Raw genomic sequence first — 13,599 nt, 5'->3', positions numbered from 1 at the left:
AACAGAAGGGAGTCAGAGAGAAAGAGAAGTGCATAGAGAAGCCAAAAACCTAAACACCAAAAGAGCCATGAATGTCTTGTTATAGTTATACCAATATAGCTTTCCCATGATTTCTTATTTATTTTGGATGAGAGACAAACTTACTTGGTTTGATCCAGATGATGGGGACTGTATCAAAAAGAACCTTGGGATGCTGCTCAGCCAGGACTCCACTGTGAGGGGGAGAGATCAGTCTCAGTTCACTTCACTCTCTGGTATAATTTTAAGAAAACCCTTGTTTGAGAGTGTCTTCTACCTATTCTTGTCCCAGCGAGCGCCGTCCAGAAACAGACCGTGGATGTAGACGCCGTCTTCAGGAGAGGAGTTTGAGGTGTCGATGGGAAGAACCTGTTACGAAGGAGAGGGAAGGAAAAGACTAATCAAAACAGACAAACAAGAGGAGGAGTGGTCTTTTTAAGTAACAACTTGTTAACAACAATGCCTCAAAAAACAAAAATCGCTTCTAATTCAGCCGTTTGCGTGACCTCGAAGTCGAAGCCAAGCAGGTCGATGGGGATGGAGTATTTCCTGGCGTAGTTCTGCATAGCCCCGGTCAGGAAGGCCTGGGTGAAGAAGAACCCAGACAGCCAGAACACATGGGGCTTGTTGCTCTCATACCAGTCCTGCAAGGGAGAACACATTAGTTAACAAAACAGAAGAGTTCCCTCTTCATGAGAAAACGGAATACATGCTGATGATGGATTTAAAAACAATACTGATGCTAATGGACTGACCTGCAGGAACTTGAGCTTGGCAAGGAAGTCGGTGATGTAGCTGCCCAGGGGTTTGAGGCTGGGGTAGGAGCGCTTGGCCCACTTCTCTGGCAGCTTGCCCACCATCAGGCTGCCTGACAGGGCCTCCAGCTCAGCATCCATCACCACCAGGCCCTTGATGGCCTTCAGTAGGTTCTGCAGGCTCACACGGATGGTAACCGCCAACCTGGAAGGCAAGACAGTGATATGATCCTAATGCTGTATTACGGAAAACCGGGAATCAAGTTATGGAGTATTGTGGGTTTTGGTAATCTACATTAAGATTTACATCGGAATTGAGTTGTTTTTCTGAGGTGTGTTTTTTTTGGTGTGTGATGAGATGACATACGTGTTGTAGCGCTCCATCTCCTGCACCAGTACAGTGTTCATGCTCTCTTCATACAGAACAGGGTACTTCAACAGAGCAGCCTCCATGTCAAAGTTAGCTGGAAGCTACATGAAACAGACAACAAGTGACCTAACTGACCACCTGCTCTGATTCGCCACACCTTGGCACAAGTGCACTCACTCATGCACACACCCACACACACACATCACAACTGCTGCTACCAGACTCTTATTATACTGCTCAATTTATACACTTGCCCCACATCCCCCCCTTCCCCGATACACATGTAACTATTGGACTATATATTGTGCCTTCCTGTATTATACTTATGCTAAAATGTTTATTCTATTCTACTACCATTTACTTTATGTCCGTATTCTTATATTTTATTATTTCTTATTGTTGTTGCATTGTTGAGAAGGAACCTGCAAGTAAGCATTTTGTTGGACAATGTATACTATGCATATCCTGTACATACGACTAATAAAACTTGAAACTAACTTAAAATCATTGAGTCGGATGACAAATATATGGGGGGAAAAAAGCCGTACATTTCAGCAGTACAAGGACTGGTTTGGCTTTACCTTGGTGAGGATGTCATTGGCTATGTCGAAGAGGGTGTTGTCTCCCCCGGAGCTGGCCCCTCCCTTGGCCCCTCCTCCCTGGGTGAGGAGCAGGGAGTCAAACAGCTGCTTGGTCTGCTGCAGGTCCTTGGAGATGTCCACGTTCTCATGCATCCCAAACACCTCCGGGTGCTGGAGGAATGGAAGGTTCTGAAGACAACAACACAAGATTGAAAACATGATGGAATGCATGAATGTGAGCCATGCGGCGTCCCGCAAGGTTCCATTCTGGGTCCAATTCTGTTCACTTTGTACATGGTAATGTTATCAGACAGAATGGTATTGATTCTCATAGCTATGCTGACAACACACAGCTGTACACCTGATGAATGAATGTCTCATTCCTTCCCTGTCTAACTCCTGCTCACCCGTATGAACTCAATGTAGTCCTCGTAGTTGGACTTTGGCGGGGCGTAATATTTTCCGCTGGGGGAGAAGGTGTAGCGGGGGTTCTCAATGATGTCCTTGTTGTAGAAGTCAGCCAGGATGGTCATCAGTAGCCTCCTGTCCCAATCGTCAGTCACACGGCCCCCATAGTTACACTCCCCTGTCAGGTAGGTGATGGCTTCCATCGGCACCTGATCATACTCCCTCACAAACAGCTGGAGGAGGAGGGACACAAACAACATGGTGAGAGAGGGGAACCACACAATCTGCAATCACATATATTTATATTCAACAACCACATTAGGACCACAGTCTTTTAAAAATGACAATCTCTCTCAAATACTCCAGCCCTGAGTTGATGTGTATTACTACCTGTAGTTGTCTGATGCTGATGCGCAGGTCAGACTCGTTGAACCCATAGGGGATGTTCCAGCCCAGAGGACCAAACTTCTTCCTCTCCTGAACCAGAGCGTGGAAGAAGCAAACTCCATACAAGAGCTTCTCCCACACCTAGAAACAACCAGAGGAACAATCAGCGACAGCATTTGTGTGTGTGTGTAATAAAATATATAATAATAATATTTGTTATATATAGGTGGCCCCGGGAATCAAACCCACTATCCTGGCATTGCAAGAACACTATCCTGGCATTGCTCTACCAACTGAGCTACAGAGGACCACGTATGTGTGTCTGTGTGTGTGTGTGTGTGTGAACCATGTCACCACTCACCAGTTCTTTGTCTGTGCAGGCGTTGAAGAAGTCCTGGTCTGAGACGGGGTCTGACAGGTAGGACTGCAGCAGGTTGAGCCTGAGACCTGTGGGCGGTTCGTTGGTCATCTTCACCCCATTCTGCAGGATGGTCACTGGGAACTGACACAGGGAAAATGGTTACAAATGCACATCATGGATGCCTATCATCCTATTGTATACTGGTTGACCAGGCTGGATCCAGTGTTGTACCCTACCTTGGGCGAGGGGTAGCTGGTGAGCCACAGTCTGAAGTCTAGGTGGCAGGTCTCTGGGCTAAAGTCCTCACAGATCTTCTCCAGGGTGGACATCCAGGAGACGGCCAGGTGGCAGTTCTGCAGGCACACCCAGGTGCCCTCCTTCATGGCCGAGCGGATCATCTTGGCAGCGATGGGGCCCTGGCCCTGGCCCAGGGAGATGGACTGGAACTTGGTTCCGCCCATGTTCTTGTCGTTGGCAAACTTTAGCAAGCCTGGAAGAGGGGTGGGGGGTGGGGCAGGGGACAAAGTCTAGGTTTAAAAGAGCCATTTTCCGTATCAAACAAAAGCAGTAACAGGTGTGAGGTATGTGTATGAGATCAGTCGGATACTACTTACTGGCCATGGGGTCGGCTCCAGGAGATAGCACAAACACCAGAGGGATGGTGGAATTGGAGTCTGTGTAGCTCTTACTCAGGTCAAAGGGAGGCGGCTCCACAAACTTCTTCCCCAGTTTGTCAGTCACATAGTTCGTGATGGCCGGCACAATCTGGAAACATATGGAGTAGCAAATAAGAGTAATCATACATGCAAGCATATGATATGGCCGCGTCCTCTGTATTGATTTTAGAGTGTCTTCTTTGCGTTGACTTTAGGTGGACAGCAACAGTAAATAGGGAATGGCTTATTTCTCTCTCTAACCTTGTCTGGCCTGAGACAGCGGTAAATGATCATCTTCTGCATGTCATTGAGGCAGTCACACCAGGGCTTGGGCAGATTGGTGTTATAGGGCTCTTTGCTATCATAGATGACCAAGAACTTATCTGGGATCTTGATGAAACTCTCCCTATGAGAATCATAGAGAGGGACGACAAATTCCATATTTGAGTATTAGCAGAAAAAAAACACTGAATAAATATCCAATCCCCCAAAACAAAAAGAGGCAAGCTCAGCAGTTTGTCTATGTCATACTTGAGTCCCTGGAGGTTGGGCAGGTGGCTGGCCCGGCAGATCTCGTCCCAGCTCTTGTCCTGCAGCCATAGGGGGTCTGGGTTGGGGACGTTGTTCTGCAGACCCACCCCTCCAGTCAGCAGGAACATAAAGTCACCATATTCTATCTCCTTCTTCGCTCTGAAAAAAAAAAAAAAAAAAAAAAAACGTTTATCCCACCTTATCTTAAATAGCATGCTTAAATACAATTTTATTTGAATAAATGAAGTACTTCACTCATTTCACAAAACTCCATCTTAAATGTGGGTCCTCAGTGTGTGGTATAGACTTACAGGAGGAGGTTGGAGCAGAGTAGGAATGAGAAGAGCAGTTTGTCCTTCTCAAACAGGGAGCGACACACGTTACAGTACAGGTTGTAGGTGAAGTGGTCGATGAGGTACCTCAGCCTCTTCTCCAGGATCTTGGACTTGTTACTGAAACACAGATGCCATGTGTTACCTAGGACACAAAGGAGCTTCGGTCTAACTGTACATCATATTCCTTAACCAATGACTCATGAGGTCTAAACCCTTGTTATCTGTGTAGGAGCATGTTTCTCACCTGTCCTGTATGGAGTTGATGTAGAGGTTGACGAACCAGCTGAGGGAGTACTGGTACATGGGGTCTATGTTGGCCAGGTCAGCAATGCTGAAAAACAGGATGGAGGAGTGCTTGGCAATGGCTCTGTACCCCTCCCTAGACTCTGCTATCTTGACCTCTGTCTTCTCAGCAATCTGGGGGTTGGGAGATAGGGTAGAAGTTAGTTTAAGACCATCTCATTCTAATTGGCTTTCAACACCATTTTGACTGTATTCTTCCAGCGTGTTCCAGACCTGCTGTTTCTTGGAAATCTCGTTGGACATGATCTTGGCCGAGTCCAGGACCTGGATGGCGCTCTCATCCTCCAGGATGTTCCCCTCGGATGACGACAGTGTCTCCAGGATCTTGTCCTCGATCTCCTTCAGGACCTTCTTATTGGACGCAGACTGCAGAATCAGGGCGTTCCGCTCCTCCTCCAACTCCGGCCTGAAGAGAGAGACATGAGGACAGGGGTTAGCCTTCTAGATTTCGATCTTCATCATATACTCTAACAGTACGATTGGTCGTAAACAGATCAATGCTTTTTGTGCAGTCTGTGGCGTATCTGGTAGACAGATTAAGAGTTTATAACTTAATTACTGGAAAATGATCCATTATAAATAATGATAGATCTCCACAGCATAGCGAGTAGTGTAGCGTGTGTTGCACCACACACCTCTCCTTGGCGACCACAATGCCCAGCAACTGGTCCTCGAGGCCCTCAGGGGTGATCATGAAGTTGAGCAGGGACACCTTGGTGGCTAGCTCCGGAAGGTAGTGGGGGTTCCGCAGCTTAGTGGTGATGTAGAACCGGAAGTCACACGAGTACTCGATCACACTCTCCCCCAACCGGATACAGTCCATGCCCCCTGGGTGACACAAACAAATACTCTGTGATCAAATGACACCAGTATGTCACGATAAATCCATGAACATAATATGACATTCATCAAAGCGTGCCACCCTGTTCGGTACCTTGTTTGAAGGTCTGTTTGAGCAGCAGGGGCTCCAGCGACGGGTCCAGCTCCTCCCCTACGTTCTCTAGCAGCAGAGGGGTCCCGAACTGGATGCAGTTCTCCAGGGTTCTCATGTAGTCTCCGTCCGTCAGCTTGATCACGCTTAGGTTGTTGTCCTTCTCAGAGTTCTTCACCCACTTGTTGGCCTGGCCCTGGGGGTCGATCATCAGGGGCCACCGGCGGGAGTTGCTGACGATGACCCCGTTGTCTATGGAGAAGCTGTCGGTGGGCAGGCCTGAGATGTTCCACGCCCTAATTTTTATGGGGTCTCCCAGGGTCTTACTCAGGGAGAAGTCATCTGATGACGGAATGTTTTTAGACTGGGGGGTAGGAATAAATAACGAGATTAAGATTGGTGACAATAAATTGCTGTTGTGTTGAGGTGCTGCTGTATGTACCAGTACCTTGCAGAGCTTGGTCCATATCTTGGCACAGTTCTGTCTGAAGCCAGCAGTGAAGGCTCCAAGGTAGGCGATGACGCCAGCTGAGATGAGCACGTCACCAGTCAGGTTATCATAGGTGTTCTGAAGGTCATCTGCTGCTTTGGACCACCTGCAGAGGGAAAACACAGTCCCTCAGGACATAGCAAAGACCTCAGGTACTAATGGCCTACACAAACCAATAGAAACATATGTCAATCTATCTAATCAATTCCATCATCCACAGCACCTGGTCTTCTCTCCTCCCAGGCCTCCGATGAGTTTCTCGGCTCTCTCCAGTTTGCGGGCACACAGGTCCACCTGGAACTCCAGCTGGGCCTTCTCCTCAGTCTTCTCCTCAAAGGTCTTCTGCAGCAGGGCCAGACGGTCCTCCACCTCCTTCAGCTCAGCTCTCTTCTGGTTCAGCAGGGACATGGTGGTGGCCAGAGACAGCTGAGCCTCGGCCAGACCGGCCTTCTTAGGGGCCACTACCTTGGCCACTCTGTCGTAGATCTCCATGGCAGTGACCCACTTGCACAGGCCCTCGGCGGCAGAGGAGGCCTTGGCCACTTTGGTGGGGTCAAAGTCAGGGTTAGTCATGTACTCACTGCGGATCTTTTGCATCACAGGGACCTAGCCGGGAAAAGAGAAGAGTCATTGAAAAAGTATATAGATTTACGTTGATACTTCAGTTTAAATGCAATCAACACATTTATTTTTTCACAGGGACTCACAGGGATGTTGTCCTTGTCGTACTCTTTCAGATCTCGTAGGAAATTCATGTCTCCAAGAAGCTTTTTGCTCGGACCCCAGTAGTCAAGAATCTATTAAAATGGTAAGAAAACATAATTAAACATATAAGCAAACAAATGTTATTTTTTAAATAAAAAAAGAGGTAGAGCAGTTCCTGACCTTCTGTCCAGTCCCAGCAGGATCAACAATTCTATCCGGTTTCAGCTCCTTCATCACACACACGGCCGCCATCACCAGCTTCACCCCCGACGGAGGGCTCTTCATCGACTTCACGATGGTCACGTCAGAGGGCTGAGAGGAGAGAGATCAGATAAGATCATACTTTGTCAGTTAGCACATTTATTTGCTTTGCGCAAGTCTCCTTTCAATCCCCTTTGGTAAGACTGTGCAGGGCAGGCAGTGATGATCTCTGCTTGATCAGAATCCCAAGAGCGTTGGGCCAGTAACCGAAAGTTCGCTGGTTCGAATGCCGAGCCGGCAACGTGGAAAAATCTGGCGTTCTGCCCTTGAGCAAGGCACTAAACCCCCAACAACAACTGCTCCCCGGGCGCCGATGACGCTGATGTCGATTAAGGCAGCCGCCCCACCTCTCTGATTCAGAGGGTTTGGGTTAAATACGGAAGACACATTTGGGTTGAATGCATTCAGTAACTGACTAGGTATCCCCTTTACCTTCCCTTTCCCTACCTTCAGGGTGTCAAGGGCTGAGAGGGCCATCTCCAGGGCAGGTATGGCCTCTGCTAGGTCGCTCTCACACTCATTCTTCAGGGCCTGGGCCTCGTTGGCCTTCAGAGTGGCAGCCTCCTCGTCCACACGCACCACCTTGCTCTTGGCCTCCACCTGCACTGACTCTACCTCTAACACCTTCATCATCTTGGTGTTGTCTATCTTGGCCTGCTCCAGTTTAGGCTGCAAGTCCACCAGCTCCTTCTTCATCTCACTCACCTACACAACAGATCAAACTCATGAGTGACAGAGCTAAGGCTGAACACAGTGTAATACAAAGGGGTGAACACAGACACATCAAAGGTTCAAGAGCACTTGATTCAAGTTGCCTTAGGTCTCAAGTCACAGTACATAACAAGGCAACAAACCATGCCACACACGATCCACATAGATCCTTACATTCATGTTGTAGCAAGATAAAAACAATCGGTTTGATGTACCTGAGACTCAGCGAAGGCCAGTTTGTCCAGGCCGTTGGTGTACCTCTTCTTGGCCTTCATGACCATGTCTCTCTTCTGGGTGAGCAGCTGACGGAATGCAGCAATCAACTCCAGGTACGAGGTGGGTGTCACGTAGTTATGGCGACCCAGCTCCGACAGGAACCTGGGAACAACAACATCCTCAGCTATCGTGCAATAAATCTGTATTAAATCTGTTTTTTATTTTAGTCCGTTTTTTTATAGAAGTCATTCAAATGGAATTGTTGTGTTTCTTTTCTCATCAATAACTTCTGTAGCATGAGATGAGAATATCTGATAATATTGTTAAGTTAGATGGAAAGGAAGAGTTTTATGTACTTGTGAGAGAGCTGGATGGCGGAGGTGTGGAAGGTCTTGCAGATGGGCATCACCTCCTGTCTCTCATGCTCACTCATCTCCAACGACTCCAGGAACTTGTTGGCCACTCGCTCCAGCGCCTCCTCTGGCCAGGGCTGGGAGGTGCAGTTCAGATAGGGGGTGAGGGAAGTTGATAAGCAAAAGATTGTTGAAATTACTTCATGGTTAGTATACAGTGTAAGTCATCAGATTCAAGAGGTTTTGTACTGCCTCTGTACCTGGAACCAGTCGATGGTGCAGCAGTTGATGAGCGAGGGGAACTGGCGTAGTCGGTTGCGGAAGGCCTCTCCTATGGGACTGAAGGCCACTATGATGTGCAAGTTCTCCCTGCAGCGCGTCACAAAGTAGGCAAACAGGGCCAGGGGGCTGAACTCCACACTCTTATTGCCAGCCTGGGCGATAGGCCGCACCGCCTGGGGAGAGAGAGGGAGCAGGGAGAGGTTGCGATGATTATTCCTATCATTCACAACATTCACTGTGAATGCTTCTGCTTAGACAATGTGATGGTATATATTTTTTTAAAGGGCAGTAACCCCAGTCTTAACCCTACCTCCAACCATAGCCTAACTCTAATGAGCCAAAGCCTATTATCCCTCTGGCTGGTCTGTGACCTACCTCCATGATTTCCGCCTTCTCGTCCGTGGCGAATAGGTTGGGCACCTCTCCTGTGTTCAGGACACTGTCCACATCCTCCAGGAAGGCCTCCTCCTTGATCTGAGCGTCAGTTAGCAGGAACACCGTCTTCTGACCCTTCACCCCTGCACTCTTCAGCAAGAGCTGCAGCACAGGAAAAAGCAAACAGTCCGAAAAATTATATGGAACACTCACAACAAATGCCCAAGTAGTGACAGCTCTTCAATTATCTGTAGACTGTTGCCATTACAGTCCAACCTGGTCTCTATGTCATTAACAGTCTCCCTCCCTGAGTTCTCCCTCTCTAAAGTCTCACCTTGAGGTCATCCCTCCACTCATTCAGGCTGTAGCTCTTGGAGATCTCTGGCTGGAACAGGGTCATCTTGGCCATGGAGGTGGCGAGGCGGGTGATGGATTGGCGCCCGCTGCCCCCCACCCCTACCAGCAGGGCATTGCCCCCCGGCTGCTTCAGCACACGGCTGATACGAGACAGGTGCTCCAGCACGTAGCTAAATGCAAATGGACAAAAACAAAGTCAGACTCAGTTTTCCAGTGAGTCTAGCTAACCTCTCATGCTGTGCTGCTTATAAAACCCAAAACCCTGGAGCTTGACGTTAAAGGCCTTCACCGAAAGATGACGAGGTTCATGCGGTTCTTGTGTGTCTGGTTGTACTCATCCAGACAGAGCTCCACCACCTGGCCGAAACTCTTCATGGAGGGCACCTCAGAGTACAGACGATCATTGTCCTCCATGTCAGGGTTCATGTAGTCCCCAAACAGCAGGTTACGCATGTCCTCCTCAAGCGGCTAGCGACAGGGAACACAGGAACCTCATCACCACATCTAAACAACAGTAAACAAACCACCACCAAAAACAACATCTCCTGTACTTACCGCCTTGTTGCCCGGAGCCTTCAGGTGGTCAAACACCTGGTCAAAGCTCTCCTTGAAGTGGTCCCTGACGATGTGGTTCATTAGGAGGTAGAGCCAGGCGCGGTCCTGGTCATCCACCAGACGGTCGTAATAGACGCGGAACACCTCGTGGACAAAGAGGCGGATCATTGTGCGTTTGTTCTCCAGGGACTCCTTCTTGAGGAGCAGGCAGCCCTGCACCACGCGGCTAAAATCTCGTAGGTTGAACGTGTAGTGGGACTTGGCTGGCGTGGGCAGCAGGTTCTCCATGGCCTTCTTGTAGACCTTTTGAGATACATGGGCGAAGCATTAGGCAAGAAGAGAAATGGAAATAACTTGATTTTAGGTGGTTTAAAAAGAGTCCTAACGAAGTGCGAAGAGCAACAATCACACCTCTCGTATATTTATAATCTAGTGGGTTTTACGCTTGTGGAAATAAAATAACTATCAATGTAATCTCCTGAACCATCTCACCTCCATAGTGGCAGCCACTATCTGGTTGCCTACGGTGAAGTAGTCTGGGGGGAACTCGTTGTTGCGGAGGTAGAAGGCCACCACGTTGGAGAAGATGCGCACCATGGTGTCGTCACTGAAGGCGTTGATGCTGGTGATGTTGAAGTGCCGCAGGAAGCGAGGCGTCACCGCGTTCCTCCCGCCACCAGGAGGCCCCATAGCCGAGATCAGCTGCAGGTCCACCAGGGTGATCTTAGTGGTGTCCTTCAGGTCATACCTGGGAAGACAGTGAAACTCAACTTTAGAGACATGATTCCATCCAGGTATGTCACTTATCATTATAGCCTAAAGCAAGATATGACGGCATTGTAATGTAGTAGTCTCTAACCAGTTGCCATGGTCAAAGTATTGGCGTAGGAGTTCCACGGGAGGCTGTGCCCCAAACTGCTCCAGGGCAGGCATGTTCATGTCATCCACAAAGATGACACACTTCTTCCCCATGGGGGGGCCAAACACCCCCTTCCTCCTCTTGTCCAGCCTGGACATGATGATGTTCTACAAAGAGTGGAAGAATATACAGTGAGCTCCAAAAGTATTGGGACACTGACACATATTATTATTTTTGGGCATTGTACTCCAGCACTTTGGATACAAAATGATACAATGACTATGAGGTTAAATTGCACACTGTCAGCTTTAATTTGAGGGTATTTTCATCCATATCGTGTGAATCAAAAGTATTGGGTCAAATTCACTGATATGTGTAGTAAAGTAGAAAAAAGTTAAGTATTTGTTCCACAATTCATAGCACGCAATAACAAGATTAAGATTGTGACTACAACTTTGTTGGATGCATTTGCTGTTTGTTTTGGTTGTGTTTCAGATATTTTTTTTCTCCAATAGAAATGAATGGTAAATAATGTATTGTGTCATTTTGGAGTCACTTTTACTGTAAATAATAATAGAATATGTTTCTAAACGCTTCTACATTAATGTGGATGCGACTATGATTACGAATAATTATAAGTGAGAAAGTTACAGATGCACAAATATCATATTGTGGACTACAGGGAAAAAAAGAGGACTGAGCACGCCCCCATTCTCATCGACGGGGCTGTAGTGGAACAGGTTGAGAGCTTCAAGTTCCTTGGTGTCCACATCACCAACGAACTATCATGGTCCAAACACACCAAGACAGTCGTGAAGAGGGCACGACAAAGCCTATTCCCCCTCAGGAGACTGAAAAGATTTGGCATGGGTCCTCAGATCCTCAAAAAATTCTACAGCTGCACCATCGAGTGCATCCTGACTGGTTGCATCACCGCCTGGTATGGCAACTGCTTGGCCTCCGACCGCAAGGCACTACAGAGGGTAGTGCGTACGGCCCAGTACATCACTGGGGCCAAGCTTCCTGCCATCCAGGACCTCTATACCAGGCGGTGTCAGAGGAAGGCCCTCAAAATTGTCAAAGACTCCAGCCACCCTAGTCATAGACTGTTCTCTCTGCTACCGCACGGCAAGCGGTACCGGAGTGCCAAGTCTAGGTCCAAAATACTTCTCAACAGCTTCTACCCCCAAGCCATAAGACTCCTGAACAGCTGATTGGCTACCCGGACTATTTGCACTGCCCCCCCACCCCATCCTTTTTACGCTGCTGCTACTCTGTTAATTATTTATGCATAGTCACTTTAACTCTACCCACATGTACATATTACCTCAACTACCTCAACTAGCCGGTGCCCCCGCACATTGACTCTGCAATGGTACCCCCCTGTATATATAGCCTCCCTACTGTCACTTTATTTTACTTCTGCTCTTTTTTCTCTCAACACTTTTTTTGTTGTTGTTTTATTTTTACTTTTTTTGTAAAAAATAAATGCACTATTGGTTAAGGGCTGTAAGTAAGCATTTCACTGTAATGTCTGCACCTGTTGTATTCGGCGCATGTGACCAATAACATTTGATTTGATTTGATACCCCCCAAAAATGCTAACCTCCCGTTATTGTAATAGTGAGAGGTTAGCATGTCTTGGGGGTATGATATTTGTGCGTCTGTAACTTTCTCACTTATCATTATTCACGATTCATTCAGGATTATCTGTAATCATGATAGCATCCACATTAATGTGGGACCAAATACTTAACTTTTACTATTTTGATACACATAAGTGTATTTGTCCCAATAATTTGGGATCCCTAAAATGGGGGGACGATATACAAATAGTGCTGTACTTTGTAAACGGTTCACCTAATATGGATGAAAATGCCCTCAAATTAAAGCTAACAGTATGCACTTGAACCTCATAGTTATTGTATCATTTCAAATCCAAAGTGCTGGAGTACAGAGCCAAAACAAAGCTCACTGTATATACAGTGCCAGTCAAAAGTTTGGACACACCTACTAATTCCATGGTTTTTCTTTATTTCTACATTGTAGAATAATAGTGAAGACATCAAAACTATGAAATAACACATATGGAATCATGTAGTAACCAAAAAAGTGTTAAAACTTTTCCTTCACTCTGTGGTCCAACTCATCCCAAACCATTTCAATTGGGTTGAGGTCAGGTGATTGTGGAGGCCAGGTCATCTGATGCAGTACTCCATCACTCTCCTTCTTGGTCAAATAGCCCTTACACTTGCTCGAGGTGAAATAGCCCTTACACTTGCTCCTGTTGAAAAACAAATGATAGTCCCACTAAGCGCAAACCAGACGGGATGGCGTATCGCTGCAGAATGCTGTGGTAGCCATGCTGGTTAAGTGTGCCTTGAATTCTAAATAAATCACAGACAGTGTCACCAGCAAAGCACCCCCACACCATCACACCTCTTTCTCCATGCTTCATGGTGGGAACCACACATGCGGAGATCATCCGTTCACCTATTCTGCGTCTCACAAAGACACAGCGATTGGAACCAAAATCTCAAATTTGGACTCATCAGACCAAAGGACAGATTTCCACCGGTCTAATGTCCATTGCTTGTGTTGCTTGGCCCAAACAAGTCACTTCTTATTATTGGTGTCCTTTAGTAGTGGTTTCTTTGCAGCAATTCGACCATGAAGGCCTAATTCACGCAGTCCCCTCTGAACAGTTGATGTTGAGATGTGTCTGTTACTTGAACTCTGTGAAGCATTTATTTGGGCTGCAATTTCCTGAGGCTGGTAACTCTAATGAATTTATCCTCT

General features: G+C 47.3%; 1 protein-coding gene across 1 annotated transcript in view; it reads right to left on the bottom strand.

Annotated features, from left to right (window-relative positions):
- dnah12 (dynein, axonemal, heavy chain 12) overlaps window positions 1-13,599 on the bottom strand; it is a gene marked incomplete at both ends in the record, with an annotated part of 41,300 nt that overhangs the window by 271 nt on the left and 27,430 nt on the right. The window contains 32 exons of the mRNA XM_084186699.1: window positions 145-212; window positions 296-387; window positions 525-662; window positions 774-978; window positions 1,141-1,244; window positions 1,725-1,913; window positions 2,132-2,365; window positions 2,523-2,660; window positions 2,881-3,021; window positions 3,117-3,370; window positions 3,495-3,645; window positions 3,798-3,942; window positions 4,068-4,226; window positions 4,379-4,519; window positions 4,647-4,819; window positions 4,919-5,111; window positions 5,341-5,533; window positions 5,640-6,000; window positions 6,085-6,232; window positions 6,350-6,732; window positions 6,834-6,923; window positions 7,012-7,143; window positions 7,540-7,797; window positions 8,019-8,181; window positions 8,376-8,509; window positions 8,633-8,827; window positions 9,030-9,191; window positions 9,364-9,556; window positions 9,676-9,854; window positions 9,942-10,244; window positions 10,434-10,689; window positions 10,801-10,967. Of these exons, the coding sequence (XP_084042825.1) occupies window positions 145-212; window positions 296-387; window positions 525-662; window positions 774-978; window positions 1,141-1,244; window positions 1,725-1,913; window positions 2,132-2,365; window positions 2,523-2,660; window positions 2,881-3,021; window positions 3,117-3,370; window positions 3,495-3,645; window positions 3,798-3,942; window positions 4,068-4,226; window positions 4,379-4,519; window positions 4,647-4,819; window positions 4,919-5,111; window positions 5,341-5,533; window positions 5,640-6,000; window positions 6,085-6,232; window positions 6,350-6,732; window positions 6,834-6,923; window positions 7,012-7,143; window positions 7,540-7,797; window positions 8,019-8,181; window positions 8,376-8,509; window positions 8,633-8,827; window positions 9,030-9,191; window positions 9,364-9,556; window positions 9,676-9,854; window positions 9,942-10,244; window positions 10,434-10,689; window positions 10,801-10,967 (5,842 nt within the window). The remainder of the gene's footprint in view (window positions 1-144; window positions 213-295; window positions 388-524; window positions 663-773; window positions 979-1,140; window positions 1,245-1,724; window positions 1,914-2,131; window positions 2,366-2,522; window positions 2,661-2,880; window positions 3,022-3,116; window positions 3,371-3,494; window positions 3,646-3,797; window positions 3,943-4,067; window positions 4,227-4,378; window positions 4,520-4,646; window positions 4,820-4,918; window positions 5,112-5,340; window positions 5,534-5,639; window positions 6,001-6,084; window positions 6,233-6,349; window positions 6,733-6,833; window positions 6,924-7,011; window positions 7,144-7,539; window positions 7,798-8,018; window positions 8,182-8,375; window positions 8,510-8,632; window positions 8,828-9,029; window positions 9,192-9,363; window positions 9,557-9,675; window positions 9,855-9,941; window positions 10,245-10,433; window positions 10,690-10,800; window positions 10,968-13,599) is intronic.

The sequence above is a fragment of the Coregonus lavaretus genome (assembly GCF_964263955.1).
Source record: "Coregonus lavaretus genome assembly, chromosome: 22".
In the NCBI taxonomy this organism is placed as follows: Eukaryota; Metazoa; Chordata; class Actinopteri; order Salmoniformes; family Salmonidae; genus Coregonus; species Coregonus lavaretus.
The sequence above is the reverse complement of the archived record's forward strand: the minus strand, read 5'-3'. Positions and strand labels throughout refer to the sequence as shown.